Source organism: Strigops habroptila, chromosome 8 (assembly GCF_004027225.2).
Source record: "Strigops habroptila isolate Jane chromosome 8, bStrHab1.2.pri, whole genome shotgun sequence".
Lineage (NCBI taxonomy): Eukaryota > Metazoa > Chordata > Aves > Psittaciformes > Psittacidae > Strigops > Strigops habroptila.
In genome coordinates this window covers 58,905,540-58,929,305 of record NC_044284.2, presented here as the reverse complement: position 1 = coordinate 58,929,305, position 23,766 = coordinate 58,905,540, and the positions used below count along the sequence as shown (strand labels likewise).

At 40.1% G+C, this 23,766-nt stretch overlaps 1 protein-coding gene and 1 long non-coding RNA gene across 5 annotated transcripts in view; one reads left to right on the top strand and one right to left on the bottom strand.

The window, feature by feature from the left end:
* The first annotated feature begins 406 nt into the window (after positions 1-406).
* OMA1 (OMA1 zinc metallopeptidase) lies at positions 407-22,289 on the top strand. 4 transcript variants are annotated; one of them, XR_003992629.1, is made up of 10 exons: positions 407-551; positions 1,473-2,001; positions 2,422-2,650; positions 3,704-3,877; positions 3,967-4,074; positions 5,701-5,829; positions 9,139-9,213; positions 11,707-11,856; positions 18,374-20,382; positions 20,547-22,289. XR_003992629.1 is itself a non-coding variant. In XM_030494719.1 (9 exons), the coding sequence occupies exons 2-9, from the start codon at positions 1,493-1,495 to the stop codon at positions 18,590-18,592; spliced, it is 1,593 nt and encodes a 530-aa protein (XP_030350579.1). In that variant the 5' UTR covers positions 407-551; positions 1,473-1,492; the 3' UTR covers positions 18,593-22,289. The 4 variants fall into 4 exon arrangements, 3 of the variants coding, with proteins under 3 accessions (XP_030350579.1, XP_030350580.1, XP_030350581.1); XM_030494719.1 differs by having other exon boundaries at positions 18,374-22,289; XM_030494720.1 differs by having other exon boundaries at positions 430-808; positions 18,374-22,289.
* The window catches only part of LOC115611579, a 35,261-nt gene continuing 31,606 nt past the window's right edge, over positions 20,112-23,766 (bottom strand). The window contains exon 3 of the long non-coding RNA XR_003992631.1: positions 20,112-20,605. This is a non-coding gene — a long non-coding RNA (uncharacterized LOC115611579). The remainder of the gene's footprint in view (positions 20,606-23,766) is intronic.

Below are 23,766 nucleotides of genomic sequence, written 5' to 3'. Positions count from 1 at the left end.
AGTGGAAGGTGTCCCTGCCTGTGGCAGCGGGTTGGAACTGGATGAGCTTTAAGGTCCTTTCCAACACAAACCACTCCATGATTCTATGATAGAACCCATCAGTTCTGAAAGATGAAGAGGCCTCAAGGTCTGCCCAGCCCCAGGGACACAGGAGTCCGGGCTGTGAGGTGAGGCAGGGGAGCACACACTGTTGGTAAAGCCAGAGGAGAGGCAGCGCAGGAGCAAGGACGGCGGCAGCCCCGCGCCTCCCGAAGGGACACCCAGTCCCTGCCCCTCCACAGCCGCGCCGGGGCCGCCTCAGCTGCCACAAAATGGCGGCCATGGCGCCTCAACCTTCCCGCTCACCCGGCGCGCCGGGCCTCGAGGCGGGGGGCGGAGCCTCCGCAAGGGGGCGCGATCGGCGGGCGGGTGCGGCCGCCGGAGGGAAGGAGCGCGGAGCGGCGGCTGCCGCTGAGGCGGTGCCGGGCCCGTCCCGCCTCCCGCCCGCTACCCCCGCCCGGCAGCGACGGCGCCTCCGCGGTCTGACCCCTCCTCCTCCGCCTCCCGGGGAGGTGAGTAGGGGAGCCCGGTGGAAGAGGTCTATCACGGAGCAGAGCCCAAGAACGTCCAGCTGTGGCGGCGGCTGGAGCTTACCCCCTTGCTCGCCCCGCCCCGGGCGGGCGCCTCAGAGTGACACTTCTTCTCACCTCCCCCTTCCATCCTTCCCCCCGCCTCTTCACGTCTGTCTATGTCACGATAGTCGCGCCAGCACCGAGGTTGGGGGGTTGTTTGCGTGCGGGATGCCGGGCGCTGGGGGCCGGCAGCCGAGGTCAGCGCCCAAGGCCGCTGCCAGAAAGGGAGGACAAGGAAAAGGCGGGGGAAGGCGGCGGTGCGGTTCCTCTCCTGAGGGGAAGGGCGGGAGCGGAGGCCGCTGTTGAAACCGAGCGCCGCGGGGGCCCTCGGGAGGGGATGGCCGGGGCCTCCCCGGTGGGAAGGCATTTCAATGCCCCGTGAGTACGAGCCTACCGGCTGGGACACGCTTGGTTTCGCTGCGTTGAGCCGTTCTGTTTGTAGGCCGGGTGCCTAGAAACGCGCCCTGTGTTCAAGAGCAAAGTATCAATAAAAGGCTCAGTAGATCCCGGTTTTCCCTCAGTATGGATGAACAGCCAGGAGCCCAGCAGGGAAAGGTGATGACGCAGATGTGTCTTCCACAGGGACACCTGTAGTTATTCTGGTGTGGTGATAATAAAAGTGAAAGCAAAAAAATCACACTGTGTTTTATTCTCAGTGATACAAGACTGACTTTTTCAGAGTCAGAAGCAGATTGATACCTTAAAACTTCAACAGGGTGCAGTTGTAACTGGCTTTTTTTGTGCAGTGCAACTGTTTGCAAATACATGGTATCTGTTCAGGTGAAATGAAGTAGTGTTTCAGAGTTTCATGTTTGAGTGGTTTCTTTAATACCTCTCTGCTATTTTTTCTCTTTGTTTCAGGGTAACCAACCAAAGAAGTTATGAATATCATCTGTGGTCTAAAGTTGCTGGGCAGGAACTGTATTTCCTTTCATTTGGCTGCTTTGACCAAGGAGGCGAAGTGCAATAACTTCTATAAGTCTTACTCAGGATATTTCCGAACTCAAATCAGTTGTACCCGAGATAGAGAACAAAGGCTGGATTTGAGTGGAAATATTAGAAACTGGTTTTTGGCTGGAAGCCCTGACTCTGACAGAAACTTCATCAGTAAGGGACTGAGGTGTCTTTTGAATGTCCCAAATACAGCAGTACATGAGAATGCACACCACAGTTCAGGAAGGTTTTGCGTCCAGGCTTCTCATCCACTGGGGAACACAATCACATCCCTCCAGATCAGTTCGGCAGGGCAACTCCCACATCATTTTCCAGCTTGGAACATTCAGATCATCAGGTCTCTTCACACATCACCATCATTTCGGGCTGCTCCAGCTCCTCTTTTCTGGATTATTGTTAAGCCAGCTCAGAAATTATTTGCTATCCTTCTTGGCAGGTAAAATACTATGTCACTTCCTCTTGGTACAAGACCCCATTATACAAAGATGTGTGCATGAGTTTGTGGAGAATGGTAGGTGTATTTGTAGTGTTTTCATTTCAATAGCTGCAAAAATTTATAGGACTGGGGCCTAGGCTCACAATTTGCTCAACAAGAAGTCATTTTCATTATCAGAGGTGTTAGATGTATCTTTTTCCATTCTCATTTACGTGTGGTAGAGGGAGATGAACCAAGACACTAAGGGGCATTCCTTCTTCTCCTATGGGAGGGAAGAAATGGAGTGGAGTAGAAGCCAATTACAGTATAATATTCCCTAAACTCTAACGTGAGGTGAGACTGTAATAGGGAATACAGCAAGCGCAGACACTAACAAATTCTTAAACTGTGTCCTAAGTTAATAGTGTTTGTCTCTTACAGGAGCATAAGAAATTGGTGGAAGGCACTTCCTCCTAATAAACGGGAAGTTTTTAAAGAACATGCAAGACAAAATAAATGGAAGATACTCCTGGGTGTCAGTAGCTTTGGAGTTTTATTTGTTGTGTTTTATTTTACTCACCTGGAGGAGACACCCATCACTGGGCGTGCTCGACTGTTGGTGTTTGGAAAAGAGCATTTTAGGGAACTGTCCCAGATGGAATATAAGATGGTAAGACTTTAAAGAAACATTCAGAATACTCTAAAACTTAATGCTTTTATTATAGTGCTGAAATAGTCCAGTTAATGAGATGGGCAAACAAACCTTGTAGTGTATTTGATACATTTTGAACTTCATACTCAGAACCCTGCAAAGCACCCATATCAGCTACTCCCTCCCCTTTTCCCATCCTTTTTAAGTGTTCCCTTTCCATCAGCAAACTGCTCAGGGGCATGTGGTAGTTGAAGAGCACGTTACATGTGTGTAGCAAGCACTTCTAACCTTGTAATCTAACAAGAAGTACAGAAATCTGGTAGAAGCAGTAAAAGCACAGCTAAGGGGTATATGCTGAGATCTGTCTCATGCTCTGTGCTGATTTGAGCATTCTTTGACACTTGTTTAAGGTCCTTTTCTGCACTGTCACTTTGTAAGGTAATACTCTCTACCTACATTCAATTTTCCATTGGATCAGCTCATTTTTCTTTAATTGCTTTCCTTTAAGCTGTCCATTGCATTAATTTCTGTAACTTTGAGTTCTGTGACATTCTGTTCTAAGGCCAGTGAAGCTTGATAATCCATATACAAATGTCACTGTGTTCTCGTCTGACAGAGAACATGAGATAAGAACTGAACAAGTACAAGGACATATTCAAATTACATCTTTTGTATAAATTTGACCACCTTACAAATTACAACAGAAATATACAGATACAGGAAAATCATGAATTCAGCTGGAAATTCAGGAAGGTATAGAAAGGTTTGCCAAACTGTGTTACCAAGCTTAACTGTGGATTAGGAAAATGCCGGATACAAGAGGCCATAGATCCAAGTTTATACAGTCTTATTTTTGATCTGTGATCAGTTTACTTCCTTTAAAGTTTATTAATCCTGAACTTGTGGTTCTGAAAGCCTCAATTCTTATGTTGGCTTTGGCTACATGAAAGAAAAATGTGTTAAAATTTAGCATTAACTAAGTTGTGTGTAGTCACTGAATTAGTTTACCATTTAGTCATTTACTGTGTGTTTGTCCTGCATGGCAATCAAGAATTTTTCTTTCTTTTTAAGTGGATGGAGGAATTCAAAAGTAAAATGTTACCTGAGGCGGATCCACGTTACCAGGTTGTGAAGAGAGTTGTTGGTCATTTATCTGAAAGCAATAAGGACATCCCACAGGTCTCTGCGCTCGACTGGGTTATCCATGTGGTAGAGGAACCAGGTGTTAATGCTTTTGTGCTTCCAGTAAGTTGAACCCAACACAAAAATTATTAGTCATATTGAAAGAGCTTTTATTTATGTGTCTTCTTACTTTTTATTCTTTTGCTTTACAGAATGGTCAGGTGTTTGTTTTCACTGGATTGCTAAATGCAGTTTCTGATATTCATCAGCTGTCCTTCATTCTGGGACACGAAATAGCTCACGCTGTGCTGGAACATGCAGTAAGTATTTAAAGAAAGCTGTCTAAAATTCTTCAATTCATTCTAATGGCTTAAATTCAGATTTTTCCTATCACCACCAACCAAAGTTTCAGTGTGACTCTTTCAAACTGGTAAAAAATGGAGTTTGACGTGAGAGTATTCTGCTACAGTATATGCTCGTTACTCATGTAGTACTTAATAACTGTCGGAAGTGCTGTAGCAGTTAGTCAGTGTTAGCACAAAGTCTGCCAGTGCCTCTTTCATAGCTGTACAGATGGATTATGGCTCACTATTAACAGTCCTTTAGGACTTGATCTGCAGATGCCTCTCCTCCTGTAGCACAGACGTAAGGATCTAGAGGTGCTCAGCAGCTTGGTTTGTTACTCCCACACTTGTTAGTGTCTACAGAAGTGGATATACTTTAATAAAGTATTCTGACATACATGATATTTTTATTATAGTAGTAGCCAGGTTTAGAATGCCAAATTCTAGAATGCCTGGAGCTGGAGTCTGCTTTTATAGATAATGGCTTTCACAGACTTAATTTTTCCGTGTCCTGACCTGAATGTGTTGAATTTGGTAGTTCTTTGCCATACAAATTACAATGGATGTAATAATTTTGTTGTGCTGTGTAGGTACAACTAGGAAAAAAAGAGGATGGTATAGAAATATGGCTCATACTGTTCTAGGTTGAGGGGATTGGCTAAAAGATGCTTCTTTGCCTCCAGATTGATTTCTTCCTGTGCATGTCATTTCTTCCTGTGTATGCATTTAATACGTTACCTGTCTGTCAGTTTGAGGAGACATAATCTTTAAACATAAAGATCTAGCTAAAATTGCAAAATTAATCTGGAAGTGGGTAAATTGAAATAAAAAAAATGGATTTTAAAGGCAGTGGAAATACAGAAGAATTGAGTTACTGCATCCTGTATGATTCTGGATGAGCAACAGTTCACATCATAGTTTCTTGGGCTCAGCTGAGCCGAGTAACTTGCTAAGCTTCTAAAAAATAAAAGAAATAGTTTAATAATAAAAAGAACTTAACCTGGTTTGTGTGGAACCTGTGTTACCCAACAGGCATAGAGAAAAGTATTGCATGATCCAGCTTGTGAGTGCTCAGCTCAATTTGTTCTATTTCAAATAGAGCTCTGAAATGCAGAAGAATTTCAATTTCTTTCTTTGGGATCTCTCAGTTTCTGAAATTAAAGGAATGTAGCAGAAAATAAGAAGTAAATATATAGTGCCTTGTGTCCCCTTATCCCATTAGTGTTCCTGTCTTAAATGATGCCTTAAATTAATGTAAAAACCAGTCTTCTAGGTCTTTCTATAGATTTTCCATTCCAGCTGAGGTGTTTTATGGCCTTTGTACTGAAGAACTCTGCCTGCCTGCTGCCGTCATCATATCTCTAGCTTTGAATCTCTCAAACTGTGTTTGTTCCAGCTGTATTTATGCAGGTGGTGGGGATTCTTAACTTAAAGTCCCTTGTATCCAACTGGATTTTTTAATTTCCGTGCAAGCAGGGGACCTTATGCTTGCCCTGTTCCTGCATAAACCCCCCACCCCCCTTTTTTAAAGCGTTTCCAAATCCTGTTATGTTCTACAGACATGTCAGACAGGAATGAAAATGGGACAATTTCTGTTTGCAGGCAGAGAAAGCCAGCCTGGTTCACTTGTTGGATTTTCTATCACTCATCTTTCTCACTATGATTTGGGCCATCTGTCCTCGAGATAGTTTGGCAGTTGTTGGCCAGTGGCTTCAGAGCAAGTTGCAGGAGGTAAGACTGACGCTTTACAATATCCTTTTGGAGTTCCATGGAAAAGCATTTTTAATCTTGGGGAGATAGTCCCACTAAATAATGTATTTAGGGGGAAAAGGCAAGAGGAGAAATATTAGCAAAAATTAATATTTGAGTATGTTTTTAAATGAAATATGTGTTTCTAAATCTGGATCTGCTTTAGTTGATACATGTTCTCATTTGCCATCCTGAGGAACCTCAGATCTCCCTAAATGACTGGATTGAGCTGGACAGGCTCTGGGTACCTGCTTGCTCATTGTCTTTTCGACATGTGGTTCCCCCTTTAAAGCTGGACATATTGAAATACTATGGTTTTATTTTGAGTAGTTGTTAAATTGTTTCTAAACAAAATATATGGAATTCCTTAAATACATTGTTAGTGGTAAGAATGGTTTCCAAGATCAGAAAATTGAGACTCTAAACACTCTTTTAACGTATAAACCATGCTATAATAAAACTTACTGAAATAATCTTTTCAGACAGCACATATTCCAATAAAGTAAAATTTAGAGGCTTTGTGGTGCCAGTTTTCTTCAGTCTAATTTACTCTCTGCCTCCAGACATTTACTGATCCATGTCTTTTTTAAAAAGTGGGTTTTCTTTTTGTTCAAAAGAAATTTTGCTTACATCAGAAAGCAAATCTGAATGTGAGTGAAGGAGCTCTTTTTGGTTTCTTTGACTTGATGCTTCTCCTGAGATTTCCCCCAGTTCCTCAAAAACATGAACTGAAACATAACCAATCTGTTTTGGTAGTTCTTATGCTAATGGGTGGATGTGTGGATTCTGAACATAAATTATCTCTAAAGAGCTTGGATATTTGTACAAGTAGCTAAGAAACCAATACATTGATGAATTCTAGCCAGCATTTTTAAGAGCTGAATTTGGAAAAAAAGTGTGAATCAATCCTGAGACTGCTCATAATTTAGACAGCAAGATTTAACTCCCTGTCAGCATCTTTTCTCCTCTTCTAGGCTAACTGCAAATGCTATTTTGGCATCGTGGATTGGAGTTGTGCTTCAGGTTGCAAATGGAGTCTGGGTTTAAGTTCAGATTCCTAGTGTGCTATTGGAAAGATCTATCATATGTGAGAAATTGTACTTTAATGTCCTGGATTAAAACTCCGATCAGACTCATCTTCAGTAACATTAAACATATCCATATGTAATGCAGAATAAGGGATTAATATTTGTATGCCCTATACAAAAGATGCTGAATAGAAAATTTTGTTTCTGTTAGTCGCCCAGGAGGGCAATGTGTGTTTCCTGCACTCAGTTCCTACTGTGCTTGTGTGAAAATGAATCTTTCTGCACATTTTCTCAGCATGGTTCTTTACCTCTTCTTCCATATTTTACTTTAATTTTAAAGTTTTAGCATCTGACCCCATGAAAAGGTTGTTTAAGCCATGTTGCAGCACTTGCTTCTGTTTCAGTACTTGGTTTTCTGTTATTTCCTTATGGTTTATTTTTTATTGTAAGTATTTACATATATTATTATAAGTAGTTTCCAGTGACTCTTTGTAAGGCCTTTTGGCACATAGCTCCAGTTCTGATTTTTGTTCAAAGCTTGCCTTAAGAAATTAAGTTCTCTTACAGAATTCATTCATGGTTGTTCTTTAGCCATGTAGTTCTGAACTGAAAAGTGTTGGCTTTGTTTTTACAGCAGTGGTTATTTTATATGGGAACTAAAGCCTAGGAATTATTCTTGGAATAGCACAAAGCATGTCTCTGAGTTTTACTCAAATCCTGCACACTAGTATGTACAGAGCCAGTACTTCATACTCCCTTTCTTATGCACCACACACCATCAGATAGGCACTTCATGTGGAAACTGGTGATTTTGGATGGTCAACTTACCTGAAAGAAAAGGAACTTCCTTCTCTTCAACATGCACGGACAACTCTAGTAATTGATTTGAAAAATCAAATCCACTTCTTTTCTATGTCCAGGATTTTAGATCAGGAACTCTGCTTCGTCATAAGCTGTATCTTGCATTAGAATTGCTATAGGGAATCACATCACAGTCTCTTTGTGCTTGTATCTTGTCTGTGAGTGGCCAGTAGCAGATACATGGGGGGAAAAGTAAGGGAAGTAACAGCAGTTATGGGGTGATAGTTTCTGCAGATGACATCCTTGCTTCTGCACTCTGCAGCATGGCAGCTCCTGAATTAGAGATTGCATTAGTGTTGTGTTTAATTTTAAAAAGACATCCATGTTTTTCTGGGCAGTATTGGGATAGACATACAGGTAATACCCTAGTGTTTAACTGTAAATGCAAATAAATCTATTTAAGGGATAAGAGTTTAAATGATAATCTTTTTATTACCCTCTTCTTGCTGTCTCAGATCTCTCTTTCTAAATGGTCTGTTAAGACACATTCATTCAGACATCAATTTCTTAGTTCTTAAACTTCTGCAAATCTTTTTTGAGATGCTACCCCTTAAATGCTACCAAATAAAGAGCTGATAAAACCTTTTTCTCTTCACTAACCTTGCACATGCCCATTCTTGAGTTGATATTTCCTAATCAATGCCTAAACCAGAACGTTGTGACATGTTCCTTATCTCTGCATGAGTGGGCTGTTTTAACAAGTCCTGCTTTGCATTTACTATAACCTGATACACCAGGGCAGGGCTGCCTCAATCTACATGAATTACATATACCAGAAGATCCTGGTATTATATGAATACATAATCATTTGAGAAAACTATCACTGTCTCTTAGTGTGTGTGTTAATACAATGTCACCATAGAAAAATGGGAGAAGAGTTAGTCAGATTTATGTCTTCCAGTTTCATTTCTCAAGGGCAATTTGCAACTTGTGTTGGTGGATAATCATGACAGGGGAGTGATTGCTGCATGAAAATGTTTATGGCTACATTCCATAGTGTGGGCTGTTTACCACACCAAATAGATCATACCAGGTTTAAAAACAGTCATCATAAAAGTTTAAGGGAACCACTGGATTTTTTTTTACATACAGTTGCTACAACAGAAATCCTAATAAAAGAGTGAAGTGAAACAATTCTAGTTTCTAGTTCATTGCCCCCTCAGATGCTGTAAAAAGCTGTGAGGCTGCCTGATGAGAGGGGCCATGAAAATATGTGTCATTTGAATACAGGATCAATGAATTACATGTAATGGAATTAAAGATTACATGAAGTAAATTAATACTGATCACATGCAATGTGGACATGATAAACACCTTATGAGGTTAGAAGAATAGTTACAGTGCTCTAGCTCTGTACACATTCAAACTCAAGAAATACGAGCTTTAATATGCTTCTTTGCAGTTTATGTTTGATAGACCATACAACAGAACGTTGGAGGCTGAAGCTGATAAAGTGGGACTTCAGTTTGCAGCAAAGGTAACTACGACTGGTTTATTTTAGTAGCAATTTACCTGCCATTTTTCAGTTTCTGTTATAATCAGGGGGAGTTTCATACTTCATACAGAGGTAAACTGTGGGGGAGGATTCCCAATTTTTTGCAGATCTGTGGATTAATGAAGTAGTGGGAAATAAAACAGGTTATAGGGAAAGAGACAAAGTCGTTCTGGCTAAATTGTATGTAATAAGATTGAACTTTGTAAGGTTGTGCATTGTTACTGCACAGTATACTTGCTATGCAGTTTATTATTACTAGAAGAAAAAGCTACGTATTTATAAGGAGGAGAATGCCAAATAGTGAGCTTCCCTAAGAAGGATTTAATAGTTTGGAAAGGTATAAAGTATTCCTAATCATAGAATCATAGAATGGTTTGTGTTAAAGGGACCTTAAAGTTCATCCAGTTCCAACCCCCTGCCACGGGCAGGGACACCTTCCACTAGAGCAGGTTGCTCCAAGCCCCTGTGTCCAACCTGGCCTTGAACACTGCCAGGGATGGGGCAGCCACAGCTTCTCTGGGCACCCTGTGCCAGCGCCTCACCACCCTCACAGGGAAGAGCTTCCTCTGTATATCTTAGTGCACCTGATCTGTAATATCTATTCTCATAACAATACAGTAAAATTGAAGAACTTTTTGATATTGTGATCATATTTTCTGTGATTGCTGATAATTATGACGTATATCAACATTGTTCTAGAATTTCAATATTTAGTCTAAATGCATCCCTAAAAATAATGTGATTTTGCTAAAGACAGACACAAATTTGGTCAGAAACTACTCGGCATTTTTTTCCTAATTTGGTTTTTTTTTCAATCACTTTTTTGTGCCTGTGTATTTTAATTCTAAATTCAAGACACTAAACCAACTCTTTTGTAGCTGAGTTCAATCGAAGTAGGTAAATGTCAGATAACTGTGAGAGTAGCACCATCTGGTGTTAATAGTTCATAAAGAAAACCTCATTTTCTTAATAATTATTAATAGTTCTTCAAGGAAGAGTTTTTAAAATGAACTTTGACTCTAGGGTTGAAACTGCATTTGTAGTTTAAAGTCATCTAAGGGAATACTACAGTCTGAGGGGGGGAAAACAGTAACTGCTGTGTGGGTGCTCACCTTTTTGTAATGCTAAAGATCTGGGGCCATACCAGAAAGAACCAAGCAAAGCAGTATCTCAGCATTACTCTGCTGGTGCAGGTAATCTTCTTATAATAATAATTTCAAGAAATAAATTCAAAGGATAAAGCACTTCTGGATTTCTGGGGGGAAAAGAAAAGTCATTTTCTTACCTTCTCAGAACTCCTCTCTTTTCTCTTAAACAAATGAAAATTAATGTAGAAAATCTTGTTCTTTTCCCCCCTCAATTTAAATGCAAATATAAAGGGGCCTGTTGGTGATATACAAATACCATTCTTAAAATTAGTGTTCCATGACTGACTGTGGTTAAATACATACTTCTGTGGAGAGAGATAGGAATTCTGCAGAATGACTATTTTAATCTGTGTGGATTACACAGATCAGCCTTGAAAAAGGCAGTGTAATCAATTTACAGAGAAGCCTTTGCACTTCATTTTTAGAGATACTTAAGTATGAATTATTATCACTTTCTATTTTTGGCTCTAAACTTCTTCCTGTAAATTTGCCTAAATCTGTGGAGATGATTAATTTGTTCTTTTGCTGCACTCTGTCTAGCAAATGTAACTTAGAATATGCAGCTGAGTTGTTTGGGTTTTTAAAGAAGTAGTACATGCCAGAAATTGTCAATCTGTTTTTCTCCTGAATTTTGTAATTCAGGTGTAAGGTTTTTAAGATTGGTGGAATTACACAGATGTTAAAAGCAACAAATCCAGTGTTTTATCTGGATGAGTCTTTTACTGCAATTAGAATCATAGAATTAACTAGGTTGGAAAAGACCTTTAAGATCATCAAGTCCGACCATTACTCCAACACTGCCAAGTCCACCACTAAACTGTGTCACTAAAGGCCTCGTCTACATGATTTGTGAACACTTCCAGGGGTGGTGACTCCAGCACTGCCCTGGGCAGCCTGTTCCAATGCCTGACCAGCCTCTCAGTGAGGAAGTATTTCCTAATCTCCAGTCTAAACCTCCCCTGGTGCAGCTTGAGGCTGTTTCCTCTTGTCCTATCACTTGTTACTTGGGAGCAGAGACCGACCCCACCTCACTACAACCTCCTTTCAGGTGGTTGTAGAGAGCAATAAGGTCCCCCCAAGCCTTCTCTTCTCCAAACTAAACAACCCCAGTTCCCTCAGCTGTTCCTCATTACACTTACTCTCCAGGCCCTTCACCATATATTAGATACTTTAGAACAGCTTTTTCTTGTCAGGTACGAGGGGATCCATCTAAACAAATGTTAGAGATTTAAAATTTAAGAAGTCTTTTGTAATTCAATATCCATTAGAATGTCTATTGCATTGCTTTAAAAACACAGTGGTTTATACATTTCCTTTCTGTTTTCAGGCTTGTGTGGATGTAAGAGCAAGCAGTGTATTTTGGCAACAAATGGAATTAGCAGAAACCATTCAAGGGCAGCCCAAGTTACCAGAGTGGCTCTCCACACACCCTTCTCATGAGAACAGAGCGGAGCACTTAGACCGGCTTATCCCAGAGGTGAGCAGAGTTGAAGGAAGTTTGTCTTTCTCTCTTAGGAAGGTTGCCAGGATTAGTTTGGTATTGATTCATGAGCTCCTTAGGTATTGATTCACAATCTACTCTTGTAGCATCAGTCTTATCTTTCTCTTTATCCTTCGAGAAGTTTTCTGTTACATAGCTCTCAATGTTAAAGGTTTTATTAAATGAGGAAAAATTAAGATAGCACAGATAAAATGTAATCATATTCTAGGATATCTTTTCTTTCCTGATTTCTGATCAAAGTGCAGTATTTTTGCTATTGAATGGCCCTCCTGGTGTAGATATGTCTGTGTCACTGGTCTCATCCATTCTTTTCTCTTTTTTGCCATTTTGGAAGCCAGCTTTTAAGTTGGATCCCTAAACTGTCTCTGCTCCTCTTGCTTTGGTAACTAGCCCTGGGCTGTCAAATAGAGAATGCTCCTTCCTATCCCGTCTCTCTCACTGACATGGGACTGAATACACCTTGAATAACTGTGCCTCAGAAGAACATCAGATCCCCTGTAGATTCCCTAATAGCCCTAATAGTTATGAGAGGACTCTGGGGATTTTGCAGTCTGCTTTTTAATTCACATCTCTGTGCTGTCAAATTAGGAGCAAATATTACCCCACTCCAAGGAACTTGAGCTAATTCACACAATTGCCCTTCAATCTGCAGGCTTTGTTCTTTCCTCTCAGAGGAATGCCAAGTGGATAGCTGCCTGGGGGTTCTCTTCATTTGATGTGCTACTTGCTGATAGCTTAAGGACAGAGAACTCTTCCAAGTTTAGTAATCCTAGTTTGTTACTATTTCTTTAAATAGTGGGGGAGTTTAACTACAGAGAAAGAACATGCGTTGCTTTTTGCCTCGTTTTTTCTCGTTAAGACATAGTGTTTAAAGCACTTCCCAAGAGCACCGTTTTTCAGCAAGCTAAACTGTGTTTGGAAATTCCCTTTCTTAAAACCAACTGGTAATTTTTAGTTCTTTCTCCTCTTTTTGTGGTTTTTATTTTAAACTCTCAGCCACTTTAATCCTTTCTCAGTTCCAAACTGTAAAGACAGTTGAAGGTTTATTGGCAGAGGGAGGCCTGAAATGTCGAGGTGTTTGCTGATTTCAAAGGAGAAAAAAGGATTTTCATGAATTCTTTGATGAGAATGAATGCAGTAAATATTCTAAATGATGGCATAAATCAAAACCAACATTAGGGGTAGGAGGTTGGAGACTGGCGTGGCTGAATATTTTAAATATACACAAATTCTATACTGGTTGTGAGACTATTTGGATGGATTTTCGAACACATTGGAGCAGCTGAATGGAAAATTATACTTGTTCTGGAGCCTTAATTTTAGGTAGATTGAACATAAAGTTTGGGATCCTTTAGTTTCATATGGTTATTGACTGGCTTATAAAGTGGGAATGAAATAAATTACTACTCATGTTGTACCCCAGGACTGAGCAGGTAAGTTAGATCTCAACTATGTAGAACTGGCAGTCATGTTATTTCACTCTTATCCCTTCTAGTTTGGGAGGTGCAGCAACCTTCATCTTTTTAAAGCCACACTCAATTCCAGGAGCAGTGGAGGCTAGGAAATTCTCTTCCAAAAGAGAATATAAGAGATGTTTTGGTTTGCCTTTTACCTTAAATGTTTGTTGGAGTAGGATGAGAAAGCAGGGGCCAAAGGCTTCCTGTTTTTAAGAGAAGCTCACTAGATAAGTGAGGTCGATACTACAAAAGTAGAATTAAAATGAAATAGAGTATGTAGAAATGTTGTTGGAGGCTTCTTGTCTGAAGTGGTGACTTCTTCATCTGAGAGCTGCCTTCTTGAAGCTGGGTCTCAGGCATTTAAAGGGAATCCCAGGGCTTTGTTGTTATTGTTGTTCAATATCACACCTTTTTGTTTCATTATTCACAGAGTTTTTTTGAACACTATGTTTACCATATATATTTAATGGCCATTACATATTCGGAGCCTGGGGGGAGAAGCCAGGTTTTGAAAATGGCCTTTTTATCTCTGTAGTATCTCTCTGTGGAGAAACTGTACTTATGAATCAGTATCAGATCCATCATGAGTACTGTCGTGTTTCATATGCTGATGGATTTGAAGCTGAAATGGTTTTCAGGACAATACAATATCTATTATTAGACCAGCTACTGGAGCTGGGGGAAATAGGGACAAATGTTTGGACTTATCAGACCACACAGATGCTTCTCTACAGACTTCTAAGCAAGTTCCCCAGTAAGATGCCATTGTAGAAAGTGAGAATTTATCTTCAGTCTCTGAACCTTTTCTTTTAATGTTCTCTGACTGGCTACTGTTTGTCTACCTTTTCCCTACTATGCTCTGCAAACAGAGCACTGTACATGAGCTGAAGCCTCAGCTATACTGACTAAAGCAGAAGGTTGTGTACTGAGCCTTGCCTGTGACACAAAAATTCATCTTGGTGTGACATTTGCTTTCTTGGCATCATGTTGTTGGCTCAGATTCCATTCTTGATTCACTGTAACTCCTGTTTCCCACTCTTTCTTGTGGAAATGCCATGCTGAGATGATTTTGAGAGCAATACTAAGTTGGGACATGCCAGCTCTGCTGCTTCTCCTTTGTTTGCTTGCTCAATTAACTTGTCAAAAAGTGAATGAATTGGCTTTGGCAAAACCTGTTCCTGTCAAACCCACATTGGCTGTTTATTAGTTATATTATTGTGAGGGTAGTTATTGCTTATTCCTCAGTCTGCTGCCTTTGGGATATTGACGATACATTTATTTCACTTCCTTTTCAAAAAGGGGTTGGTGTATTTGGCCTTTGCTTATGATGTGAAGACTACTTCAAAGAGTTCTAGTACCAGAATATATTAATTAATCCCTATGAGTGTGAAAACTTAAAAGAAAATAAGAATAAAAAAAATACTGACCTCCCTATAAAGTTGTGAAATATTTTGTCACAATTTTTCTGTGCCAACAGAAGCAAAGATTTGAAGTATTAGCAATATTTATTAGTTGCTTTTCTCCAACAAGTGGAGAAAAGCACTTGTTGGAGAAACAAATCTACCCATTCTTTTAATCCTCTTTTTACATCTACTTCCCTTGTAGAACCTGTTGTCTTCCCTATGCATGCTAATTGTAATGTAGTTTGCAACGCTGCATTTCTTATTTGTTAATTTTTCCCTTTTTTACCCTACATGCTTGTGCTATTTCTTAGGTTTTGTCAGAATTGCCAGGTCAGAGCATAAGTCAGCCCTGTTGAGGTAATACACAAGAGACTATAACCCTTGGCTTGGTTTGTGGACAAGAGAATGATGTGACTTTTATACTGAGCTGGTGGCCTGAGAGGCAGGATGCGCTCCAGAAGACTATAAGGAGTCAAGATGCAGCAGCTAGCCTGGAATCTGTGTCGCTGGTGAAGGATTAATACGGGGAGCTAAAAATTACATGGTCCTGTATTTGTCTCTGTTGGAAGGCTTTATATGAAAGCAATAGGATGAGATGCACCTCCCTAATTATTATGCCTTCCCCAGCACACCGCAGGAGGTGACTGCAGTTGTATTGGTAAGAAAAACAGCTTCACCTTTGTTACTTACAAGCAATAGTTTGATATTTTATTTGAGACCTCCTGAACTAGTAAGCATGCAGGTGGTCTTTATTCTGAACAGCAGCACTTCTCTCTTAAGGTTAACTTGAAATGACCAGCATTAAAGTACTCTCAGTTCCCAGCTGAATCTCTGTACTCTCTCTAGCTAGTTAACCTTGGCTCAGTTCTGTCTTCTTTGTCAAGAACACTCTTCAGTAAGAACAGTCAATGGAACGTGTTCTGATTATAATATCAATATAATATCAATATGCATGTGCTTCATTCAGAAAGCTTTTACTTGTCCTCTTACCCAAATTGTCAAAAAACCAATTTACTTGAGCAATATTAGATTAGATCCAGTGTGCCTGACCACATTGGGCTGCTTTATCTTTCAGGCAGAATGATATTGTAAGCTCCCCAGCCTGTTACTGGCTGGGGAGTAACATCCTTACTCTTAAGGATGTTACAGAGCTACTGGCACAAACCAATACAGCAGCAGTCAGTCAGCTGAGCCAGGGGAAGAACACAACTAGGGCTGAATGCTGCATGGCAGTCACAAAGGCTACTTTCACTGGAGTATGTAGTCATAGCTGTCTTTAACATGCCAACAGAGCTCCACATTCTCATAGCTGTAGTCTGTTTAATGGCATGTGAGTTGATGGTGTTGAATAGATGCCATCTGCCCCCCTTGCACAGCTTTATGTCTAGCAAGAACGCAAAGACATCCACAAGGTAAAAATGTTAACTCTGAAGTATGGATTTTACCTTTGCTGTTGTGAGTTTAGCATTTTAGATGGTTTCACTTCTGGAAATAGGCCAGGCACTATCTAGCCATGAAAACCAGAGATATAAAATCACTAAACTAGTTTAAAAGAGGATTATGTTGCCCTTTCCAGTATACAGCCTAAATCTTTATATTTCCATTTGCCTTGAATAACGCTGTTTGACATTAATGCAGTCTAGCAGCAGCTTATGTTCTAGAAGAGAACAAGAGAAAACTCTTGGTTTGTCAGAAATGTCAGTTTAGAAATTAATTGGTCACTGAAGCAGAAGAGTGTTCAGTGGTACAGTTACATTTGGTGACTACATGGCTGATCATGCTGTAGAGAAACAAATACTGAAAGCTTTATTCATGTCTTTTAAAAGTTAAACAAGAGGAATATTTGCATGCCTAAACCAGACTCATGTATCTAGTAATTTGAATGTTATATTTCAACAAGAAACAGCTGGAGAAACTCTTGCTCTACATTCCTGAAACACATCATTTTCCAAAGCCAGTTGTTAAATTTAAAGGCTATTTGTTTCTAGCCATTTACAGCAAACTCTTTGTCAGTTTGCTGTAGTAAGGACAGGGAGAAATATGTTTTCATACCTCCTTATGCAAAGAAATGAGTGAAGAAGTTCTGCTCTTCTGTTTTATAATCTGCTGCAGTAAGACGTTTCCAGTGTTGCCTGTGGAAGAATACCAAATGGTTTCAAACTGATGGGTAAATACTTGTGCACAGGCGTACTGCTGTATTTGATTTGATATTTCAGCCAAATTTAGTATATCTAAAGAATCCATAGTTATGAAGTGGAATAAAATACACATTTGAACTTATTTTCCCATGGAAGGGTTGAAAATAAAGCTGGATGTTAATCTGCCCAGAGTTTAACTATTAACTGAGGCCAAGATACATATAATACTACATAAAAGTGACCACACCATGTTGTCTGTTGATGAACGGTGAATATCAGGCTAGATTTTGACTTGGTGTTTTCTTGCTGCTTGATTTTGCAAATCTTAAAAAAATACTTCTCAGTGGAGACATAGAACCCCCTCAACTTCTACATATAATATTTTACTATATGGTACATGGGATCTTACTTATCTTGATCAGTTTAAATGGGTCTTGTAGGAGAATCCATGTAGTAGGTCTGTGTCCAACCGCTTGCAAAGTACTGCGTCAGACTTAGTTGTGTGGTATCCATTGTTAGCTTAAAACAAGCTGCCTGTTTGTATGGACTAATCAAGGTATCTTCAGCTCTGTTAAAATGAACACCAACCTAAGCATCCTTTAAACCAACTGACTTTATACAGTTTCATATCAATTTCTCCATGGTGCCTTTGAGACATGAGATTCATCCATTGTCATTCCTTGCTCAGATTGCCCACAAGGCAGGATGACCTGGGGGGAGTGTGCTTGTGCGAATGGATTTTGATTCTCTGGAAAATTCTTTGGCTCCTTCGTGCCTCTACTTTCTAATGTGTAGAATGGAAGCAATGGCACTTTCTCAGTAAGCAGGAGTCACGTAAAGTTTGGTCTCTCTTTATCCAGATGAATTCATACATTTTAGAGGTGTTATTTTCTCCAATATTTGGAAGCTGTGCAGTCAAATGCTTCTTGGAGGTGAGATCACTTCTGTAACTGGCCCTTAACTATACTCATCAACCAGCTGGATCTCTGGGCCAAACAGTTTAATGTCCATTATGTTATTGGAGGCTTTTCCCTCCTTTTCTGAGTCGGGCATTTCCATATAGTTACCTTGGTTGTAGAACATATGAAGTAAATTATTCAGAGCCCTTTTTTTCTTGATGCAGTCATTTTAATTTACATGTGAATGTAAATTAAAAAGTAAAAGGTACTGATGTGGAAAAGTATCACATAAAATAGCTGGAGAACTTCCCATCTATTTATGCTGTACCTTTAGAGTATCCATTCTTTGAGAGACTGTCTGTGAGAATGATTATCATTCTTCATTTTTTCCCATTGTTTTACCATATTGCTACATTTCTTCTCAGGAATTCTTGGTTTCTGTTGACAAGTTGTTTGGTAACAACTCAGGCTCAGTACTGTACTCACTAAGCTCTGCGTGCAGATGCAGACCTTACTGGAAAGCCAAAGCACTGACTGAAACCGTCTTTGTTTTTCTTACTTAAATGAGCTTGATTTGTTTTCCTATGTATTCACAGGCTCTTAAAATAAGAGAGAGCTGCAATTGCCCATCTCTTTCTGGACCAGATCCTCGCCTCATTTTCAAACTTAACATGCAACATCTCCTGGAATCGTCTAAGAATCAAGAAGCCCCAAATTCTACAAAGCGAGATCGCTCAAAACCCAAACTGGATTTTCCTCACTCTCAAAAAGTGGAAGATAGGCCAGTAACTTTTGCGGTTAAACCTGCAAACTAATGATAACAACTTCCAATTTTTTGGAAACTTGTGGTCCCTCGTGGTCTCTCGTCTAACGCAATTTTATCTTTGAACCATAAAGAAGATGTAGCCACTCATATTCGATGTTTCTTCAATGTGATCTCTCACTCAAAGCAATAAGGAACCATGCCCACACAAGAAGAGCGGCGTGTTGGAGCAGAAAGTTTCTTATTCATCAAGAGTTACTAAAAATAAATCACTTCTCAGGGGAAAGATAATCTCATACAATCCAGTCACACAGTGTAATTTTCAGCTTTATCAGGCTCACCTTGATCAGAGGACAGATGAGCCAGAAGCGTCCCTAAAGCAGAGGAAAACGTACCGTTTTCATCACTTAAGTTGTCTGGTTTATCTTGCTGTAATTTGGGTTACATCTCTTCAGCTTCATTTGAGAAATAATGAGGAGAGCTTACTGCCTGTTCCACATCTGCTATCTTTAAAAATATTAAGCTGAGATGTGGTAATAGCCTATGGGTGAGATACACCCCTGCTTAATTAGGTGGATTTACTGCTGGGATTTTTCTTCTTTCTAAGGCATTTTAGAATATGGATTGATTCAACATTTTTCTTCAAAGCAACCTGAAAGGGTTGAACAAAGTTCAATTTCAAACAAGGAGTTAAATGATTTTCAAGGAAGTCTTTCTTCTGAAACGCCATGTAAGAACCATAGTTCGTAGCACTGAATCATAGAATGGTTTGGGTTGGAAAGGACCTTATGATCATCTAGTTCCAACCCCCTGCTATGGGCAGGGATGCCTCACCCTAGATCATGTCACCCAAGGCTCTGCCCAACCTGGCCTTGAACACTGCCAGGGATGGAGCATTCACCATTTCTTTGGGCAACCTGTGCCAGTACCTCCCCACCCTCCCAGTAAAGAACTTCTTCCTTATATCCAACCTGAGCTTCCCCAGTTTTAGTTTGTACCTTTTACCCCTTGTCCTATCGCTGCAGTCCCTAAATGCTTTGCAAGGATGGCTGTTGCCATTTTAAAATGATCAGGGTCCCTCATCAGAGTGCACTTTCACTGGCATGACATTTGATCTGCATGTATCTATTTGGATAGAAGTGATTGCTGATGTGGAAATACATTACAGAGTAGAAGATACAGCAGGGTTTCTTGACTGCACAGCTTTTGCAGCTGTACCTTATCCTAAAAGATGACTTCTCTTCAGGAAGCTGGCATCCAGTGCTGAGCATCCCTCCTGTCCCCAGCCCCCTGAAGCCACACATTTTATACTGGGGAGACAAATATACACAATATAGGTAAAGCTCTGCCTTTTGTGACGGGCTAGCCAGTACAGCCAGCATGGTAATCTTCATTTGCACATGTTTGAGTTATCCTTGCTTTGCAGTTCAAAGTATTGAAGTGATGATCTTACAGGAAGATGTAGAAAAAGGTGGCAATGAATGGCAATAAAGATGGAAATCCCATTCCTTTTTCTGTCAAGAGGTATTTGCTATTAGGGGGTTTGTTACTCATATTAAAACAAAAATCTCTTTCATCTGTGGTAGGATTTTACATGAAGGGGACATTTTACAATGTGTTGTATTTTGAAATACTTTTTTTTATGTATATAGGGGGGCAGACTTTATCTTATTTCTTCAATTAAATCAGAATGCAAGCTTTTAGAAAGGAGAAAAACAACCTATTCGGTGCTGCCAGTGAATACAGTTGGGAAAAAAAGATTGTGAAACAAGTAATTCTTTTCCTGACTTCAGTCGATGAACCAGGGTCCTTTGAGAAACACCAGTAACTCCCTATGCAGAGGTAAGTTGATGTATGTGTAATGCTGATGATTTTAGGTCTGATTACGTAGCTCTAGATTGGCTGCATATTGCTTACAAGCTGGTTTTAAATCTCTGCTCACTACTCCTGGCAAGAGGCAGAAGCTCCAGCCTGACCATTATTCATCCATCCATTTTGATTTCTAGTGACAGGAGGGTTTGTAAGAGCCGTTCAGTGATGTGTTGAAGCATTTGGACGTTGTCACCTAAAGGTAAACAGAAAAATACACCAGTTAGATTTCCCTGTGGATCTTATAGTTTATACAGCAACATGAAGACCCCAACGCTGCTGCCTCTCTCTCCTTCCAGTGTCAAAGCTTGTTTTGTTATCCTGGGCTCCTTGTCGACTTGCAACATGATGCTTGTGTCTGTTAGGACTAAGGAGAACATATAGAGTTTCTGTAGTGGTGAAGATGAAGGATGAAACTATCAAATGTCCTATTTCTGCTGTGTTTTAAGTGACTGAAGTATTGCAGTGGAATGCTGGAGGTGCAATTTTTTAAGTTCACCAAGGGAGATGTTCTTAATTTGTGTGTAAATGGTCTTGTAACCATGATCGTGGTGATGTGAGAGAAAAGGTTTCAAGGGAGAATTAGCTTATATTAGACCAACAAAGGGTTTAGGTACTTCTTCCAGCTATAACAAAACACCTCTCTTTCCTTACAAACCCTACATACACGTATACACATATGTATATACAGTACACACCCAAACACAAGAGTTAGGCCTTACACTAAACCACTGTAGTTTTAAAGTGCAAAATGGGATGCTGAAAATTGCAGGTTTTACTTTCCATCTTGAATTATCCTTAATAGTTTTCTCAGGTGCTTTAGGAGAGGTTTCTTCTTTGTGCTTCTCATGTCCAATGCAGAAAGTGCCTTGTGCTCGTCTGCCTCTCGAGGGCACTTTTCCCTTAAATTCTTAGCGAATACTTAATCATTACATCTGTCTATATCTGATTTCTTTCTGGAACAGAAAAACGTTGCTGTCCAAAGATTTGGGAAGTCATAGAAAAAATGACACTGAAAATTAAAGGTTATAATAATAATTTAAGCTGAGTGTGTATAATAGTATATTTAATATGTTAATATATATAGAAACCATAATATGTTAATAGCTTGCTAACCATAATAATTATCCTTTCCAAATAGATCCCTTAGGAAAATACTGTAGTTGCAGACTCCTGATGATCTGTAGAAGCTTTTCATTGCAGTTGTGTACCTTAGTACGTCACAGGAAAAACAGATTTAGACTGAGTACTTGAAAGACACGTGTTGTGCAAGGGGGAGAATAGTGGCTCAAGTGAAAAAAGGCAGGATAGATCAGTAACAACACATCTGCATTTCCACCACCAATACTGCTTCCTGCTGAAAGACTAAATATACCCACAAATCTCACCAAAACTCTTAGTGCATTTACAGTAGTGGGAGTGTTGGGAGATTTGTTGAGCGCAGGATGTGCATTTGAGGCAGTCCTATAATAAAAATGGCTCTTTATAACTTTGGATTTGTCATCTTTAGTGGTTTTTTTTAACTTGCAATACCTAAGTGCCAGGAAAACCAAGCAAACAGCTGTTAGAATGCCCTTTGTTCTTGAATTCTGTCTGTAGTCGTTAAAGCAGAGCAATCCTGCAAGCTTGATGCTTTTTTTCATACATTATGTAGGCTGCCACAGCTTTGTTTTTGTGGGGTTTGTGTCTCAATATCCTTGGTTGAAAAACTATTTCCAATAGAACAGTCTGTTGTAAGCTGTTTTACTGACAACACAGTTCTCTCTGCTGAAAATCCTTGGTTTCCCAGCTCTTGGGAGCTTCCGAAGGGGGAGCAGGAGGATCACAAAGTGTGGTTGGTAGCAAAAGTAGCAGGATAAGACTTTCCTGTCAGCAGTGCACTGTGACTTCTTTAGGTTTCCAATCCATATTGCAGATGGTTTAGTCACCCACAGTAAGAACTGATATTAATAACTTGCATTTCTAGATCACTTGAAGCACCTCATAAATAATAGTGAAGTTTTTCTATCATACCTGAACTTTCTGACAGTTCTATCAGAGATATTGAAGTTTGCCAAGAGTGATTTTAGCAAAGCTTTGTGGAAGATGAGTGAAAACATCTGGGGCTGGAACTATGGCATTCTGAATCATTCCTTAGCCTACTATAGCATGCTGCATGATATGTGTGTGTCTAAAACCAGAGCAAATTGAAGCGATGCTCTGTGGGTGATTGTTACATTTATACAGTTTGCCACCTTTCACTGTGTATCTGCAGAGGCTGGATGTACCTCTTTATGTATACAGGACTAAGATACAGTTATTTGTTCTTGATGTAGTTATTTCTTAACTACTTTCTCTTATGCCTGAACTGGTTATTGTTTCCTTACTGCCCATCATCGCTAAGAAGCCAGTGCCTGAATCTATTGACATGGTGGTTATTTCATCTCAAAAAAACCTTTAATCTCAAATTCGTGGTTCTAGCACAAAAATCTGTGTTGTGCATTTCCTGTCACATTAAACCCTGGCAGCGTTCCAGGCCAGGTTGGACAGAGGGGCTTGGAGCAACCTGCTCTAGTGGAAGGTGTCCCTGCCCGTGGCAGGGGGTTGGAACTGGATGAGCTTTAAGGTCCCTTCCAACCCAAACCAGTCTGTGATATGATTCTATGATGAGCTGTAAGATAATGCTGCATTAAAGTCAGCTACTATTCTTCCTTTCCCATGCCCCTGCCCATCTTTCTTATGCTGCAGGTGTCTGTGCTGGAAGCAGCAAGTGCTGCTGACAGAGGAACCTGAGTAAGCAGAATTGACTCTTAACTAAGTCGTATAAAAGCTAAGGTTGAATGTTCTGTCTGTGATAACTTCATTGCTGGGGTTAGCAATTGGTGGCACATCTGTAAAGAGAACTGACCGCGTGTCTCTGGTGTCCCTCATTGCTGCCTACACATATTGCAGCCATCCAGTCAATGTGCTCTTTGATCTCCTGGAGCCTAAGGCTATGTGCCAAATATAGGCCTAGCAGAGTACTCCTGGCTATATTGTTGTGGCTGTGCTGGATGAAGTCTGCTGTTCCTGGGATGAGCCAAGGGTTTTTACCTTGATTTATGAATGGATGCAGAAAACTGTTCTCTCCAGCACATAAATTCATTATAACTATTAAACTAAGCTGAAATTCAGCCTGTTGACCTGGAAGTGAAAGGCTCCATAACATTTCATTAATCCTTTGAGATGTTTAATTCCTGCTAATTTGATATTTCAGATATGATCTTCTCTACAGATATAATGGCTTCATTAGTATACATTACATGATGTCTCTTCACACTGCAGCATGTACAGTATTTATCCACTAGAAAAGTAATTCAGTAGAGCTCAATTATAAAA